The following is a 13,442-nucleotide window of genomic DNA, read 5'->3' as shown; positions in this document are numbered from 1 at the left end:
GCCATTACCTCTGGAACACTGCACTTAACATTTGAAGGCTTTTCTTTCTAAAGTAAAAGTTTGGTTTGAAACGTTGTCATGCCATATTAATATGGAAATGTTCCAAACATTTCTTTCTGAGCTTGTGTTTGTCTTGGTCGTGGTGGTATACTGAAAGTTATTTTTATGAGAAATCTAAAGGGTTGCTGACTGTGCTTGTTTAAAATTGACATGGAAAAATAGAAGTGCTGAAAATACCACAGTCAAATGAAAATCTTCAGTTTTATTATTAAGGTAACCACCCCTTAACAAGGAAGATGCTCTATAAAGTAGCTGTTAGCTGAATTTCGTGGAAGGAAGAATCTCCATAATGAACTCAGGAGGACTGAGTTGATTATGAATTAATGAGACTCTCCTAATATATGCTAAATCAATTAGTGTGTCTAATGCTAAAGCTAACAGTCGGCTGAAGCAGGAGAGAGGCAGCAGCTCCACGGTTTTCAGGCTGTGACCCCAAACACTCTTCGTCCAAACTCGGTCCTGGATGGTTGTGTCCTGTAGGGTTTACCTCTCTCCAAGTTACAATAGACCTGATTGCAATGAAAGGCTCATTATTGAGCTTTTTCACAATCTTGATGAGGACATCATCAAGGTTGTGAAAAAGCTCAATAACATGCAGGACACTCCTGCTCCAAAAGCTAACTGTTTATAGTTCTCCACCCCCTCGACAAAGAAGGTAAAACATATTGACAGAGCCTCAGGCAGGTTAAGGACAAACCCATGGAAACTGATGCGAGTGTAGCTGCTCTACTCATCCTCAGTTGTAATTTGTTACTTGTGAATTGCAGGTAAAAGTAGTTTTGACACTGTGATGTGTTGTGTTGTGTTCTCTTTAAGCCAAGCAAGCTTGCATCACCGCACCAAAACCAGATCTGAAGGCACACTAACCTCCGATTCCAAGTCTGGGGAGGTTGGTAAGCATAAACACACTCAAATGGAGACAGCCCAGTAGATGACCAGGGAAGAGAATTATGAGCATGCTCTACCCAGACTAACTGCCTGTACCATGAAGCCGGGCTGTCAGAGACCAGACACCGAAGGATAGATTCCAGCTCCTGGTTCACCCTCTCTGTTTGGCCATTTGACTCTGGGTGGTACCCAGATGAAAGACTCACAGTCGTTCCCAGCAGCCTGCAAAACTCCCTCCAAAAACGAGACACAAACTGAGGCCCCCTGTCCGAGACAATGTCCCGCAGGAACCCGTGAAGGTGGAACACATTAGTCAGACTCATCCTTTATGGCTTGATTCTCGGGTTGTGAGAGAGAGTAAATGCGACCCTTGGGGGGAGTGGTACCTGGCAATAAATCAATGGCACAGTCATAAGGACGATGCGGTGGCAGAGACGTTGCCTTCCCTTTATTGAAAACCTCTTTCAGATCATGATAGCAGCTGGGAACTCACTCGAGGTCAGGATATTCTGGAACCTCCACAGCTGCAACATTTACTCCAGACACTGACCAACAATGTTCAGCACAGTCCCTTCCCCAACTCAAAATCACTCCCTACTCCCAGTCAATATTGGGCTTGTGCACCCGCAACCAAGGAAGGCCCAGGATAACTGGGTAGGACGGACTTAAACCTAAATGAAAAGAAATCTCCTCAACATGGGAGGGACCAAACAATAACTGAACAGAAAGAGTCTTTTTTTCAATGGAGAAAATCTCACATCCATCCAAAGCAAAAGCCTTTAAAGGCAACGATAACATTTCAGTGGGAATATTGTGTTACTCAGCCCACTTAAGGCCCATAAAGTTGTCATCTGCACCTGAATCAATGAAAACGTCAATGTCTAATGTGGTGCTGTCATACCTAAGTTTATTTGGCGTGAGTCTTCTTAAAGGCGCAGCGGAGGAATTCTTAAGACTCACCGGAGCTCTCCTTAACCCAGGTGAGCCTGTTCTTTTAAAGGAACAGGCTCTGTACCTGTGCTGACCACAGTACAAACACAGGCTGCTGGTCAGGCACCAATGTCGCTCCTGCGTGGAGATGCCGGTGCGGCCAAGCTGCATCGGTTCCTTCAGGAAGCTGTGCAGTGATCGGTGCTCACTCCTGCTGTGAGGCGGGGTGGAGAGGGGAATGATCCTCTCGTGTGTTCGTGGCTCCTCTTCTCAGTGAATCTGTCTGCCTGAGACGTTCATGGACCGTCAGACAATCGTCTGACGGTCCATGAACGTCTCAGGCAGACAGATTCACTGAATCACATCCATCTTGACAACCAGGGCAATAGAGAATCCAAGTCATCCGGGAGATCCAACGGGAAAAGCTGATCCCGGACTGGGCTGGTTAGCCCGTAGAGGAAAGTGTCCCGCAGTGATGCATTGTTCCAGGCCCAGTGTGCAGAGAGAGTGCGGAACTCAATCGCATAGTCAACCACCGACCTTCTGCCCTGACGCAGCGCTGCCATCGCTCGAGCCGCCTCCTGTCCGCCGGGGCGTCGAGCAAAGATTTTTGACAGCGCATCTGCAAACACGTCCACAGAGTCACACAGCCGGCATTGGTGGTTCCATTCAGCGGTGGCCCAAGCCTCCGCTCTGCCAGACAGGTGGGAGATGATGTACGCTACCCTCGACCTCTCGGTTGGAAATGCGCCTGGCCGCATCTCAAAGTGGAGACCACATTGGACCAATAAGGGTCGCGAGTCTCCGGAGTCTCCCGAGAAATGCGCTGGACTTGACAGCTGTGATGGCGGCATCCCAACGGCGGCATCGCAACGGCGGCATCGCAACGGCGGCATCGCAACAGCGGCAGCAGCCGGCGGCACCGATGGGAGAGCTGGAGCCTCCGGGTCGAGAGACGAGTGATGAGCTGCTGGAGCTGACCGGTGAGTTGGTTCATCTGAGTCTCCACTGAAATGTGTCGGTGTGAAAGGTCGTGGAGACCCGCCGTTAATCCAGCCAACTGCTCATCATGTTGCGTGAGGTGGCTTCACTGCCTCCCAACTGCTCCAAGAACCTGGTGATCAGAGACTGCTGGGTCCATAAGGGTTGGTCTGTTCTGTCACGGGTATCAGACAGACCCAATTGCAGGACTCTGAGGCAGGCTGCGTTTAACAACGTCTTTATTTACAGCAGACCACAGATTGAACCTCAACCTGGGGTGCTCGGTTGACCGAGACTTCAGACAGTGAGTTGGACGGACCAGACATCCATGACTAACAGACCAACAATAGTCAAACACACAAACAGGATAAATATAGCTGATATGGTAATGACTGCAGACTGGTTACAGGTGTGGAACTGACAGGACCGCCCAGAAAATGTGACCCGCCCAGTATTTAAGGGGATCCTCAGCCTAGTCCCTGACAGTTTCACACTGAAAACAAATTGTGGGACTCTATAAATTGGATAATTTGAGATTTTATTGAACTATTAATTAAAAAACTTCAACTAGAAATGCAGCTTCATAATTCACCAAAAAATTTATATATCAGGGGCCAAATAAATAGAAAACTCCTTGACCCTTTTAAACTTTGAAATATGTAAAATATTCATATTCTGTGTGCAAATGTAGCTTTTTTCCTGTGATTTGAACAACTTACTTATCTCATAGGTTAACCAAATGAGTCATTGAAAAAAATACTAAACTTTAAAAACCTTCTGCTCTCTGCATAGCTGTGGCTGCTTTGACATTTACTCACCAAAGTATTTTTCAAAGCTAAATATACTCATAATCCAGCTGTCTCTCTTTTTTTTTTTTTGCAAAGAAGCAAACAGATCAAAAGAGAGCTGTGTCTGTATTCAACATTTAAACTCCCTCTGTCTCTCTAATCCCATAACGAATTGGTAGATTAGGGTCAACCTCTGGGCAAGCAGGACTTGGACCAAAACTGAATCAGAGGCTAAATAAATGGGCAGAGTGAGGCAGAGTGAAAACTCAGCTCATCAGCAGGGAGATGTGAGGCTGGAGGGCAGGAGGAGCAGTGCAGGCCAGAGACAGAACAAACATGCTGAGAAGAAAAATAACAGAGCAAGTGGAGAGAGGCTGCGTGAGCGAGAGATCAATAAATAGATGAAGAGAGATCATAGGAGGGGGGCAGGAAGTGATGGTGAGAAAATCCCTGCTTCAGTCTGGATGAATACATGACAGCTAACAGCAAAACATTAAAACCACCCGCAAAACATGAACTGTCACCTAAGAATAAAACCATGCGATATCACACAAAGATATGGCCTGATTGCTTTTACGATGCAGTGACTGGACGGAGCACCAAATGACATGTGCTACAATGAAGATGGACGTGTTGGTGGACAAAGTTATTGAAGCATTACAGCCAATAAATCAGAATTTGGCCCCCAAAGTTAAAAAAAAACAAAAAAACATTAAAAATTAAATTCAAAGACACATTCAAAGTTATAGAAAAATCAAGAAAGTGATTCAGAAAAGACTGAAGAGGTACAAGACAGAACAAAGGCTATTAAAAGTCATCGGATAAAAGTCATGGAGTTCCAGCTGAAGAAATGTCTCACTATAATAGAAGCAGCATCTCTGCTGAAGGTTGAGCTGATTTACACCTTGAACCCAATCAGGGTTTTGTAGGCAACAGTTACCTTCAAAACTAGATACCAGGTAGCTGATTTTGTTGGTACCAGTTACCTGGTTTTCTAGGAACCTGTGATCACAGTGTGTTTGACATCAGGACTTTAGATTATCTCACCAAGTCTAACTTGTCTGATTTGAGACGTATGTGGGGGTCCAGGGTGATCTTGGGTTTGGTCTCTGTTGGTGACCTCGGGCTGGTCGAACCTTGAAGAGACGGAAAGGGAATAAAGGGAAGAGAAAAATAAGAATAGTGAATAACAGAATATGAGAAATCACTCTCTGCAAACTCTCTGCAATATTGTTGCCCCTGATTACTGAAGGAAGAATTTAAAGTATCTTAAAAAGTACATTGAGAATAATTAAATCACAAATTAACAAAACAGCAAAAATCCAAACAGACGATGAAGAAGGAACCTTCATTTTAGTGCTTTTGTCCTAGTTATTGTCAGTCTTCACAATGTTGGCCAAGTTACTTCCAAAATATGATACATCATATATTATTAGTTACTGTCATTTGAATGTAATTAGTTACATTACAGTATTATTGTCTCTGAATTGTAATACGCTACAATACTTTTGAGTTACTTTCACCAATATAATATGAAATATGACAAGGCATTCTAAACTCCTGGTATTGCAGCTGATTCTACATTCAGTGGAGGTGATAAAACCTATTGTCTGATGACACGACAAGACATACAATCTCTTTATCTGTTTGTTTCCATTACTTTACTCTCCTATAATTCAAGCTCACAGCATAAAGATGGCATGCTCTGAACAAACATAACTTATGCTTTTGGAGGACTTGACCTGCCATTGTTACTGTGTATTATATAAGCTATAGCATCACAGACATATGCGCACGCACACACACACACACACACACACACACACACACACACACACACAATATGGTACATAACTAAGGTCCATCATTCCACAGCGCAGCAGTTTGACCAAATCTATCATACTGTCTCGTAACGAAACTTGGAATCCAGCACAGAGAGAATTAATAAACCCTAACCCTAATTAGTAAGTATGTAAAGTTTATTTATAAAGTGCTTTTCACAGATAAAATCACAAAGTGTTGTACAGGAGAAAAGGTAAAACAACAATATAAAATGTATATACATGTGTAAAATTAAAGTGACACCAGTGAAAACCCATCAACCAAAAGCTCCTAAATAAACATGTTTTCAGATCCTTCTTAAAAGAGACAACAGAGTCTGCCAGGTGCAGAGACAGGGGCAGAGCGTTCCACAGTCTAGGGGCAACAGACTGAAAAGACAGGTCCCCTCGGGTCTTATATGAGTCTTAGGGAGTACAAGCAGGTTCTGGCCAGAGGAGTACGGCTTCAAAAGGTCCAGGATGTACTGAGGGGCCGGACCGTTTAAGGCTCTGAAAGTCAGCACTAAGACTTTAAAATCAATCCTGAATTTTACAGGGAGCCAATGGAGAGCCGATAAGACTGGCGTGATGTGAGACCTTCGAGGTGCACCTGTTAGAAGTCTCGCAGCCAAATGTTGAACAATTTGCAGTTTGTTCAGAGCTGACTTATTCAGACAGGTAAAAACAGAGTTGCAGTAATCAAGTCTTGTAGATATGAAAGCATGAATAATCATTTCCAGGTCTTTTTTTGACAACATTTTGCGAATTTTGGAGATGTTCCTTTGGTGATAAAAGCAATTTCGCACAAGCCGTTTTGAGTGTGTCTCCAAAGACATGGCCTGGTCAAACACAACCCCCAGGTTTCTGAGGCTGGATTTGACAGAGGAGCCCAGAGAGCCAAGGTCTGTTTGATCAGCGGGATCTTGTGGTCTGGAGCAAAGATCAGCGTTTCAGTCTTGCTTGAATTTATTTGCAAATAGTTAGTGGCCAGCCAGTCTTTGATGGAGGAAACACACTCTAAGAACATTTGCAGATGATGGAACTCAGCATCATTAAAAGAACAATACAGCTGGACATCGTCTGCATAGAAATGATAAGATACGTCCTTGAAGCAACCAATAATTTGACCAAGTGGCAAAATGTACAGTAAAAACAAAATAGGGCCCAAAACTGACCCTTGTGCCACTCCGCAGGACAAATTTGTCACATCTGACTGTACATTGTTAACAGCGACGTTAAAAGTTCTGTCTTGAATATACGAGGAGAACCACTGGAGGACAGAACCAGAAAAACCCATCTCATTATAAAGGCGGTTGATCAGTAAACTGAGATCCACAGTGTCAAATGCAGAGGTCAGATCGAGAAGTACTATAACTATGTAGCGGCCAGAGTCTGCTGCCATCAACACGTCACTTGAGACTTTTATAAGAGCAGTTTCAGTGGAGTTTAATTTACGGAAACCCAACTGAAAAGTATCGAACAAGTTGTGCTGCTCCATAAAGGAGGTCAGGTGGCATGCCACTACTTTTTCGAAAATTTTAGAAATAAATGGAAGTTTAGATATGGGCCTGTAGTTTTTAGGTTCTGAAGGGTCAAGATTTGGCTTTTTAAGGATGGGGTTTACTACAGCGTGTTTAAAATAGCTGGGGACAGAGCCAGGGCCGACAGTATCGAACATTTTCAACAACAGGGGTGTCGGGACAATGTCAGCAGGGCTTGAAGACGGTTTCATGTTTCCTGTCAAGGTCTTCACGTCCTGTAGGCTAACAGGAGTGAAAGAAGACCAAGACGACACCGGGGACAACTCAGTAGAACAAGCACTGATTAGGGGAACTTTAACACTGGCCCTCATGTCTTGAACTTTGTTCACAAAAAATGACAAAAAGTTGTTACAGTCCTCGTGTGTGTACACAGGCACAAGAGGAGCTGAAGGTGCAGTTAGATTTTCAATGGTGTCAAACAAAACTTTTGGATATTTCTTATTTCCTGACACAAGATTGGAAAAATAACCTGAGCGAGTCTGCTTTATCAATTCGTTCAGATCCAGCATCAACTCTTTTAACTGGAGTCTGTGTACCTCTAATTTGGTGGCTTTCCACAGACACTCTGTCTTCTGACATTTTCGTCTAAAACAACAAATGTTATCGTTCATCCATGGGAGGGCCTTTTTCTGTGACCCTGAAGTCTTTTTATTAGGCGCTACCATGTCCAAAACAGACAAACAGTGGGTGTTGAAACTTTGCACAAATGAATCAACATCATCACAATCAATAAAGGAACAAGAGTCAAAGGAGGAAGAGAAATCATTAAGTGTAGTCTTGTGACAGGATGAAGGATGAGTTGGAGCTGAAGGTAGGAACTCGTCTTTATTTTGCAACCGCCAAAACTCAACTCTCAACAGTACGGCAACAGCCCAGGAGTGGGAGCGCTAAACCACACCCCTTTTCCCATCATCCTGCTGGGTGAGAGGCCTGGGTCCTAACGGCCGCCACACAGACCCCCCCCCCCCCCCCCCCCCCCCTGAAGACCCAGAAGGCAAATCTGGGAAACCAGTCAGTACCTCACTGGAGGCTTTAACGGTCGGCCATAACGGCTGCTCTGTCCCTCATGCGAAACCGCAGGCAAAACTCGGCGATCAGGGCATCCATGAGGAGGAGAAAGCACTGGGGGTCTTGAAGGAGGGCGACCACGACGGGGAACCTGGGTAGGATACATGACCTCGTCAGCCATCATATGAGTGGGCTTCAGCCTGTCTAACAAAATGCACTCCCTACGCCCCCCCATATCCAGCACAAAAACTTTAGGACCCCTCTCCAGGACCCTGAAGGGGCCATCATACGGGGGTTGTAAGAGCGAGTGGTGAGCGTCATGTCGCACAAAAACAAAATGGGCCGAATTGAGCTCCATCGGAACAAACGACTGTGGAAAACAGTGGTGAATGGGGCCCGGAGCCGAAAAACTGGTGGAGGAAAATGGACCGACGTCTGACCGGGGTCGTGGCGCAGAACTCACAGGCAAAAATTCCCCAGGAACACGGAGCAGCTGACAGGCGATGCATTTAGATCCTCCTTAGGAGCTGAACGTAACCCCAGCATTACCCAAGGAAAACGGTCCAGTTACAATCAGACAGTGCGGCACACAGCGCTGCTTTAAGGGACCGGTGAAAACGCTCACACAAGCCATTAGCCTGAGGGTGGTATGCAGTAGTACGATGTACCTGCACACCCAGAGACCCTGCCGTCACAGACCACAGCTCTGACACAAACTGGGGGCCCCTGTCGGAGGTAATATCTGACAGGATACCAAAACGCGAGACCCAAGCAGAAAGGAACGCGTGCGCCACATCTGCGGAAGTCGTGGAGGACAGAGGAACTGCCTCTGGCCACCTGGTGGTTCGATCCTCCATTGTAAGCAGGTGGGTAAAACCCTGCGAAGGAGGCAGAGGACCCATCAAATCCACATGCACATGGTCAAAATGTCTCACCGGAATGGGAAACGGTTCCAGGGGTGACTTGGTGTGCTGGTGGACCTTAGCACGCTGACACACACAGCTGCCCACTCTTTAACATTGCGGCGAAGGCCCGGCCAAACAAACTTTGCCCCGACCAATTCCACCGACGCCCGCACCCCTGGATGAGAAACGGAATGAATAGAATCGAAAACACACCGACGTCAAGAAAATGAAACTACGGGGCGGGGCCAACCCGTAGAGACATCGCAGAGGAGAGACAGACCGCCTTCCTCCAAAACCGCATTCTCCAGCCTAAGGCCCGTACTTGTAGACCGGAGGGTCAAAATGTCTGAGTCATCGGATTGGTCGGCAACCAGAGCAGAATAATCCACCCCCAGATGCACCGGACACACAAGCACACGAGACAGACACCCAGCCACATGTCGAATATCGGTCGTAAACTCGGAGATGGATGCCAAATGGCGCTGCTGGCGAGCAGACCACAGCTCTGTCACCTTAGACATCGCAAAGGTCAACGGTTTGTGATCCACATAAGCTGTGAATCAACGGCCCTCCAAAAGGAAACGGAAATGACGAGTTGCAAGATATAACGCCAACAACTCACGGTCAAAAACACTATACTTGCGTTCGCTATCTCGTAACTTGCGGCTGAAAAGGCAAGAGGCTGCCGAACTCCAGCCACCTGCTGTTCCACCACAGCCCCCACCGCTATATCAGACACGTCAGTCGTTAAAGAGAGGGGTGCTGAAGGTGCTGGATGGGCTAAAAGAGCTGCATCTGCAAGAGCAGACTTGGTATTCTCAAAGGCTTGGACACGATCCGGTGTCCAGTCAACTGGATCAGAGCCTTTCTTCAAACGCAAAGCCCCATAAAGTGGCTGCAGAAGGTGGGCAGCACGTGGAAGAAAACAGTTGTAGAAATGAATCATGCCCAAAAACTCCTTCAGGGCCTTAACCGAGGCCGGACGAGGGAAATCCGCCACTGCTTGCACCTTAGAAGGCAAGGTAATGGCACCTTGAGCTGAAATACGATGACCCAAAAAGTCAATCACAGGCAGACCAAACTGGCACTTAGCAGGATTGACAATAAGGCGTGTTCCTCAAGGCGCTGAAAAACTTGCTTTTGGTGTGACAAATGCTCCTCAGCTGAAGAACTAGCCACCAAGATGTCGTCCAGGTAAACAAACACGAAAGCGAACACGAGAGTCCATAAACCTCTGAAAAGTCTGTGCTGCCCCTTTAAGGCCAAATATCATATGCAGGAGCTCAAAAAGCCCGAACAGGGTATGATGTGCACATCATCTGCACGCACAGGAACCTGGTGATAACCACGCACCAGGTCCACTTTAGAAAACACAAATGTGCCAAACGCACAGAAAAGTCTTGAATATGCAGAACGGGATAGCGATCGTGCACAGTGATATTGTTAAGGCGGCAAAAATCTCCACATGGCTGCCATGACCCGTCTGCCTTCGGCACCATGTGAAGCGGCGAGGCCCACGGGCTGTTAGAACGCCTCACGATGCCCAAACGCTGCATATTGGCAAACTCCTCTTTAGCTATAGCTAGCTTCTCCGCGTCTAAGCGACGCACGCTCGCAAAAACCGGCGGGCCCGTGGTAGCAATGAAATGCTCGACGCCGTGCTTCGTCACCGTGGTGGAAAATACAGGCTTGGTGAAAGACGGATACTCCCCCAACAAACGCTGAAACACATTCTCTGATGCTAAAAAATTAGCGCGGGTAAACAGCTCAGGTCCCCCGGTCTCACACAGAAAGGTAGCAAATGACACTGCATCGATCAACCGGCGGTTTGCAACATCAACCAGCAAATCATGAGCAAAGAGAAAATCAGCAGCGATAATGGGAACAGTAATGGAGGCGATCACAAAGTCCCACTTAAACTGGCGTCCGTGGAAACATACAGTCGCTGACCTACTGCCAAAAGACGAGATGGACCAACCTCCGTGGGCCACGCTCAACGGAGGTCCTGTGTCCCGGGCCGGCAAGTCCGTGCCGGCTGGAGGGAGGAGGCTCAGCTGGAGGGAGGAGGCTCAGCTGGAGGGAGGAGGCTCAGCTGGAGGGAGGAGGCTCAGCTGGAGGGAGGAGGCTCAGCTGGAGGGAGGAGGCTCAGCTGGAGGGAGGAGGCTCAGCTGGAGGGAGGAGGCTCAGCTGGAGGGAGGAGGCTCAGCTGGAGGGAGGAGGCTCAGCTGTGAGCCGGAGTCCACCAGAAAACGCTTCCCTGACACCGAGTCTTTGACAAAAAGCAGCTCACTCCGTCCACCAGCAGCCACAGCTGCTACTGAGTGCTGGCCCTGGCGTTTCCTGGTGCCTCGAACATGCAAGGAGGGACGCAGCGTCGCGCCTTGGTGCCAAACCCCTAATGGAAAAAGCCCAGCCTGGTCCCGCGTCGTCTCTGGGCGGCCACTCCAGCCACCACCGCAGGGTCTGCGCCATCCGTCACCAGCTGGGGGTTCTCCGCTTTCACACCTTGTACCGCAAATCTTCTTGTCGCCAGCAGAACTCGATCCGCCGCCTCGGCTAAACCTTGGCAGTCCCCCTCGGTCAAACAACCGGGAGTTAGCCAAAGCTGCGCACGCTGGTGGCGGGAGCTGGCGCAGAAACAAGTGAGGGAAAAGGAATCCACCCTCGTCCGAGTCCAACAGCGACAGCATGTCGTCCATCAAGTCCACGGCCGAGCCGTCCCCTAACCCAGGCAGGGAGAGGAGTTTGTCCGCCCTCTCGGTGGCAGAAAGGCAGTACCTCCGAAGCAGGAGTTGTTTGAGCGCGGTGAATTTCCAGAGCCGTGGGGGAGCGCGGAGCAGCTGCATGGCCCGCCGAGTAGACTGCCGGTCTAAGACGATCAAGTAGTACCTTTGCTCATCCTCAGGGATTCCTCGCAGTCGGAAGAGCGCTTCGACATGCTCAAATCACAAAGCCGGGTCATTTTGCCAGAAGTCGGGAAGCCTCAGAGCCGCGGTGAAAATTGCCGCCATCTTGCCCCCCTCAACTCCACCATAATTATTAATTATTGATTAATAATAAAATCAATTTACCAATGAACTGTTCAGAATGACACCTTTCATCCTGACAAATGGAGGAAATAAAAATAAGCACCTTCTTACAAGCTTTCAGTGTTAATTATATTAGACCAGAATGTTGAAAAAATTATGAAAAAGTATTTTTTGTCAAACTTAGTGTTGTAATCTGATCAGCAGGAGACAATTGATAGTTTAATAAAGTGCCATTGGTACATTACAATGAAGTTATTCAATTTGATGACTAATATAAAATCTTTTGAAATGATGAAAAAGCCTTTTTATATCAAACCAAATGTTGTAGTTTGATCAGCAGGAGACCAGTGAAGACTGCCGTGAATCCCAATGACATTATTAAATATTTCTGGAGTATCTGTCTTTACTGCTGCAGCAGTTTGTAATTTGCAGACAGTCCCTTTACTCTGGTCACAGCCGGCTGCTCATAGAGAACAATGTTATTCCTGGTGCTCCAAAGACAGACACTTACAGAAAAATAAGCTTGCAGCATATTTCCAATCTCACACAGATGGTAAAAAAAAAAAACCAAGTCATTTGTGTGTTGAGGATGTTTCATTTCAAATTTATTGATGCTGGATCTGTCCAACTTCACCAATGTGTTTTGAAGAAGAGTTTCTCGTGTCGCTCACAGATTGAACTTCACTTCAATGTTCTGTCCTTTTCTATGAAAATAATGGGAGTTTGTCACTAATGCAAAATTTGTTAATGTTATGAATTCCAGCGGCAGGAAAACCTTGCAGATGTTTTTTTTCCTGTCTTGTGATGTTCTCTTAAATTCTAAGAAAAATCACCTAATCATGTTAAAACGCATAGTAACAAGCATTACCTCAACTGTAACGAGCATAATCTTGCCAAAAATGTAAAAAGTAATGCATTATTTAAATGCGTTACTTTTGTAAGGCATTACTCTCAACACTAGTCTTCAGTATGAAATGGAAAAAACGAATTTAAGTTTCACATGATCAGCAGAACATAGCTTTCATGCTAATACTAGTCTGCTGATGTTTTGTAGTTCACACTGCTCGTGAGACTAAAACAGTGCAATCCCATGGGAATAAATGTGGAACAACCATTATTCTACAAAAAATTTATTTTTTGTCATATTTGCTTTATAAGATTTTTTCCGTGGGCCTGATTTAACCATCAAGTCTGTCAAATTGAGCCCACATGCCATATGTTTGACCACCCACAGCATTAGTATTGGGCCCAGGTGGGCCTGGGCCCACCCATTTTAAGTCCGGGCCCACCTGTTTTGACCATGCTTTTGACCCAGGGCTATCGTGAGTAGTGAGTGATTTTCATTTGAGCAGTTCATCTAATAAGTAACCTGAGGAAAGCTTTGAGTGAAAGCTTCTCAACCAATCAGCAGCTTCTACCCCACGTGTGGATCCCCATGTGCAGTGATGTTAAAATCATCATCCGCCCCTTTACGCAGGGTCCACTCTGCGGC

General features: G+C 46.6%; 1 protein-coding gene across 1 annotated transcript in view; it reads right to left on the bottom strand.

Annotated features, from left to right (window-relative positions):
• LOC308141078 (syntaxin-binding protein 4) overlaps window positions 1–13,442 on the bottom strand; it is a gene marked incomplete at both ends in the record, with an annotated part of 237,544 nt that overhangs the window by 20,949 nt on the left and 203,153 nt on the right. Inside the window, one exon of the mRNA XM_080511081.1 lies at window positions 4,695–4,783. Coding sequence (XP_080367207.1) covers window positions 4,695–4,783 — 89 coding nt within the window. The remainder of the gene's footprint in view (window positions 1–4,694; window positions 4,784–13,442) is intronic.

This window comes from Blennius ocellaris (assembly GCF_963422515.1).
Source record: "Blennius ocellaris genome assembly, chromosome: 16".
Taxonomy (NCBI): Eukaryota; Metazoa; Chordata; class Actinopteri; order Blenniiformes; family Blenniidae; genus Blennius; species Blennius ocellaris.
This window is presented reverse-complemented; position numbering and strand designations above follow the sequence as displayed.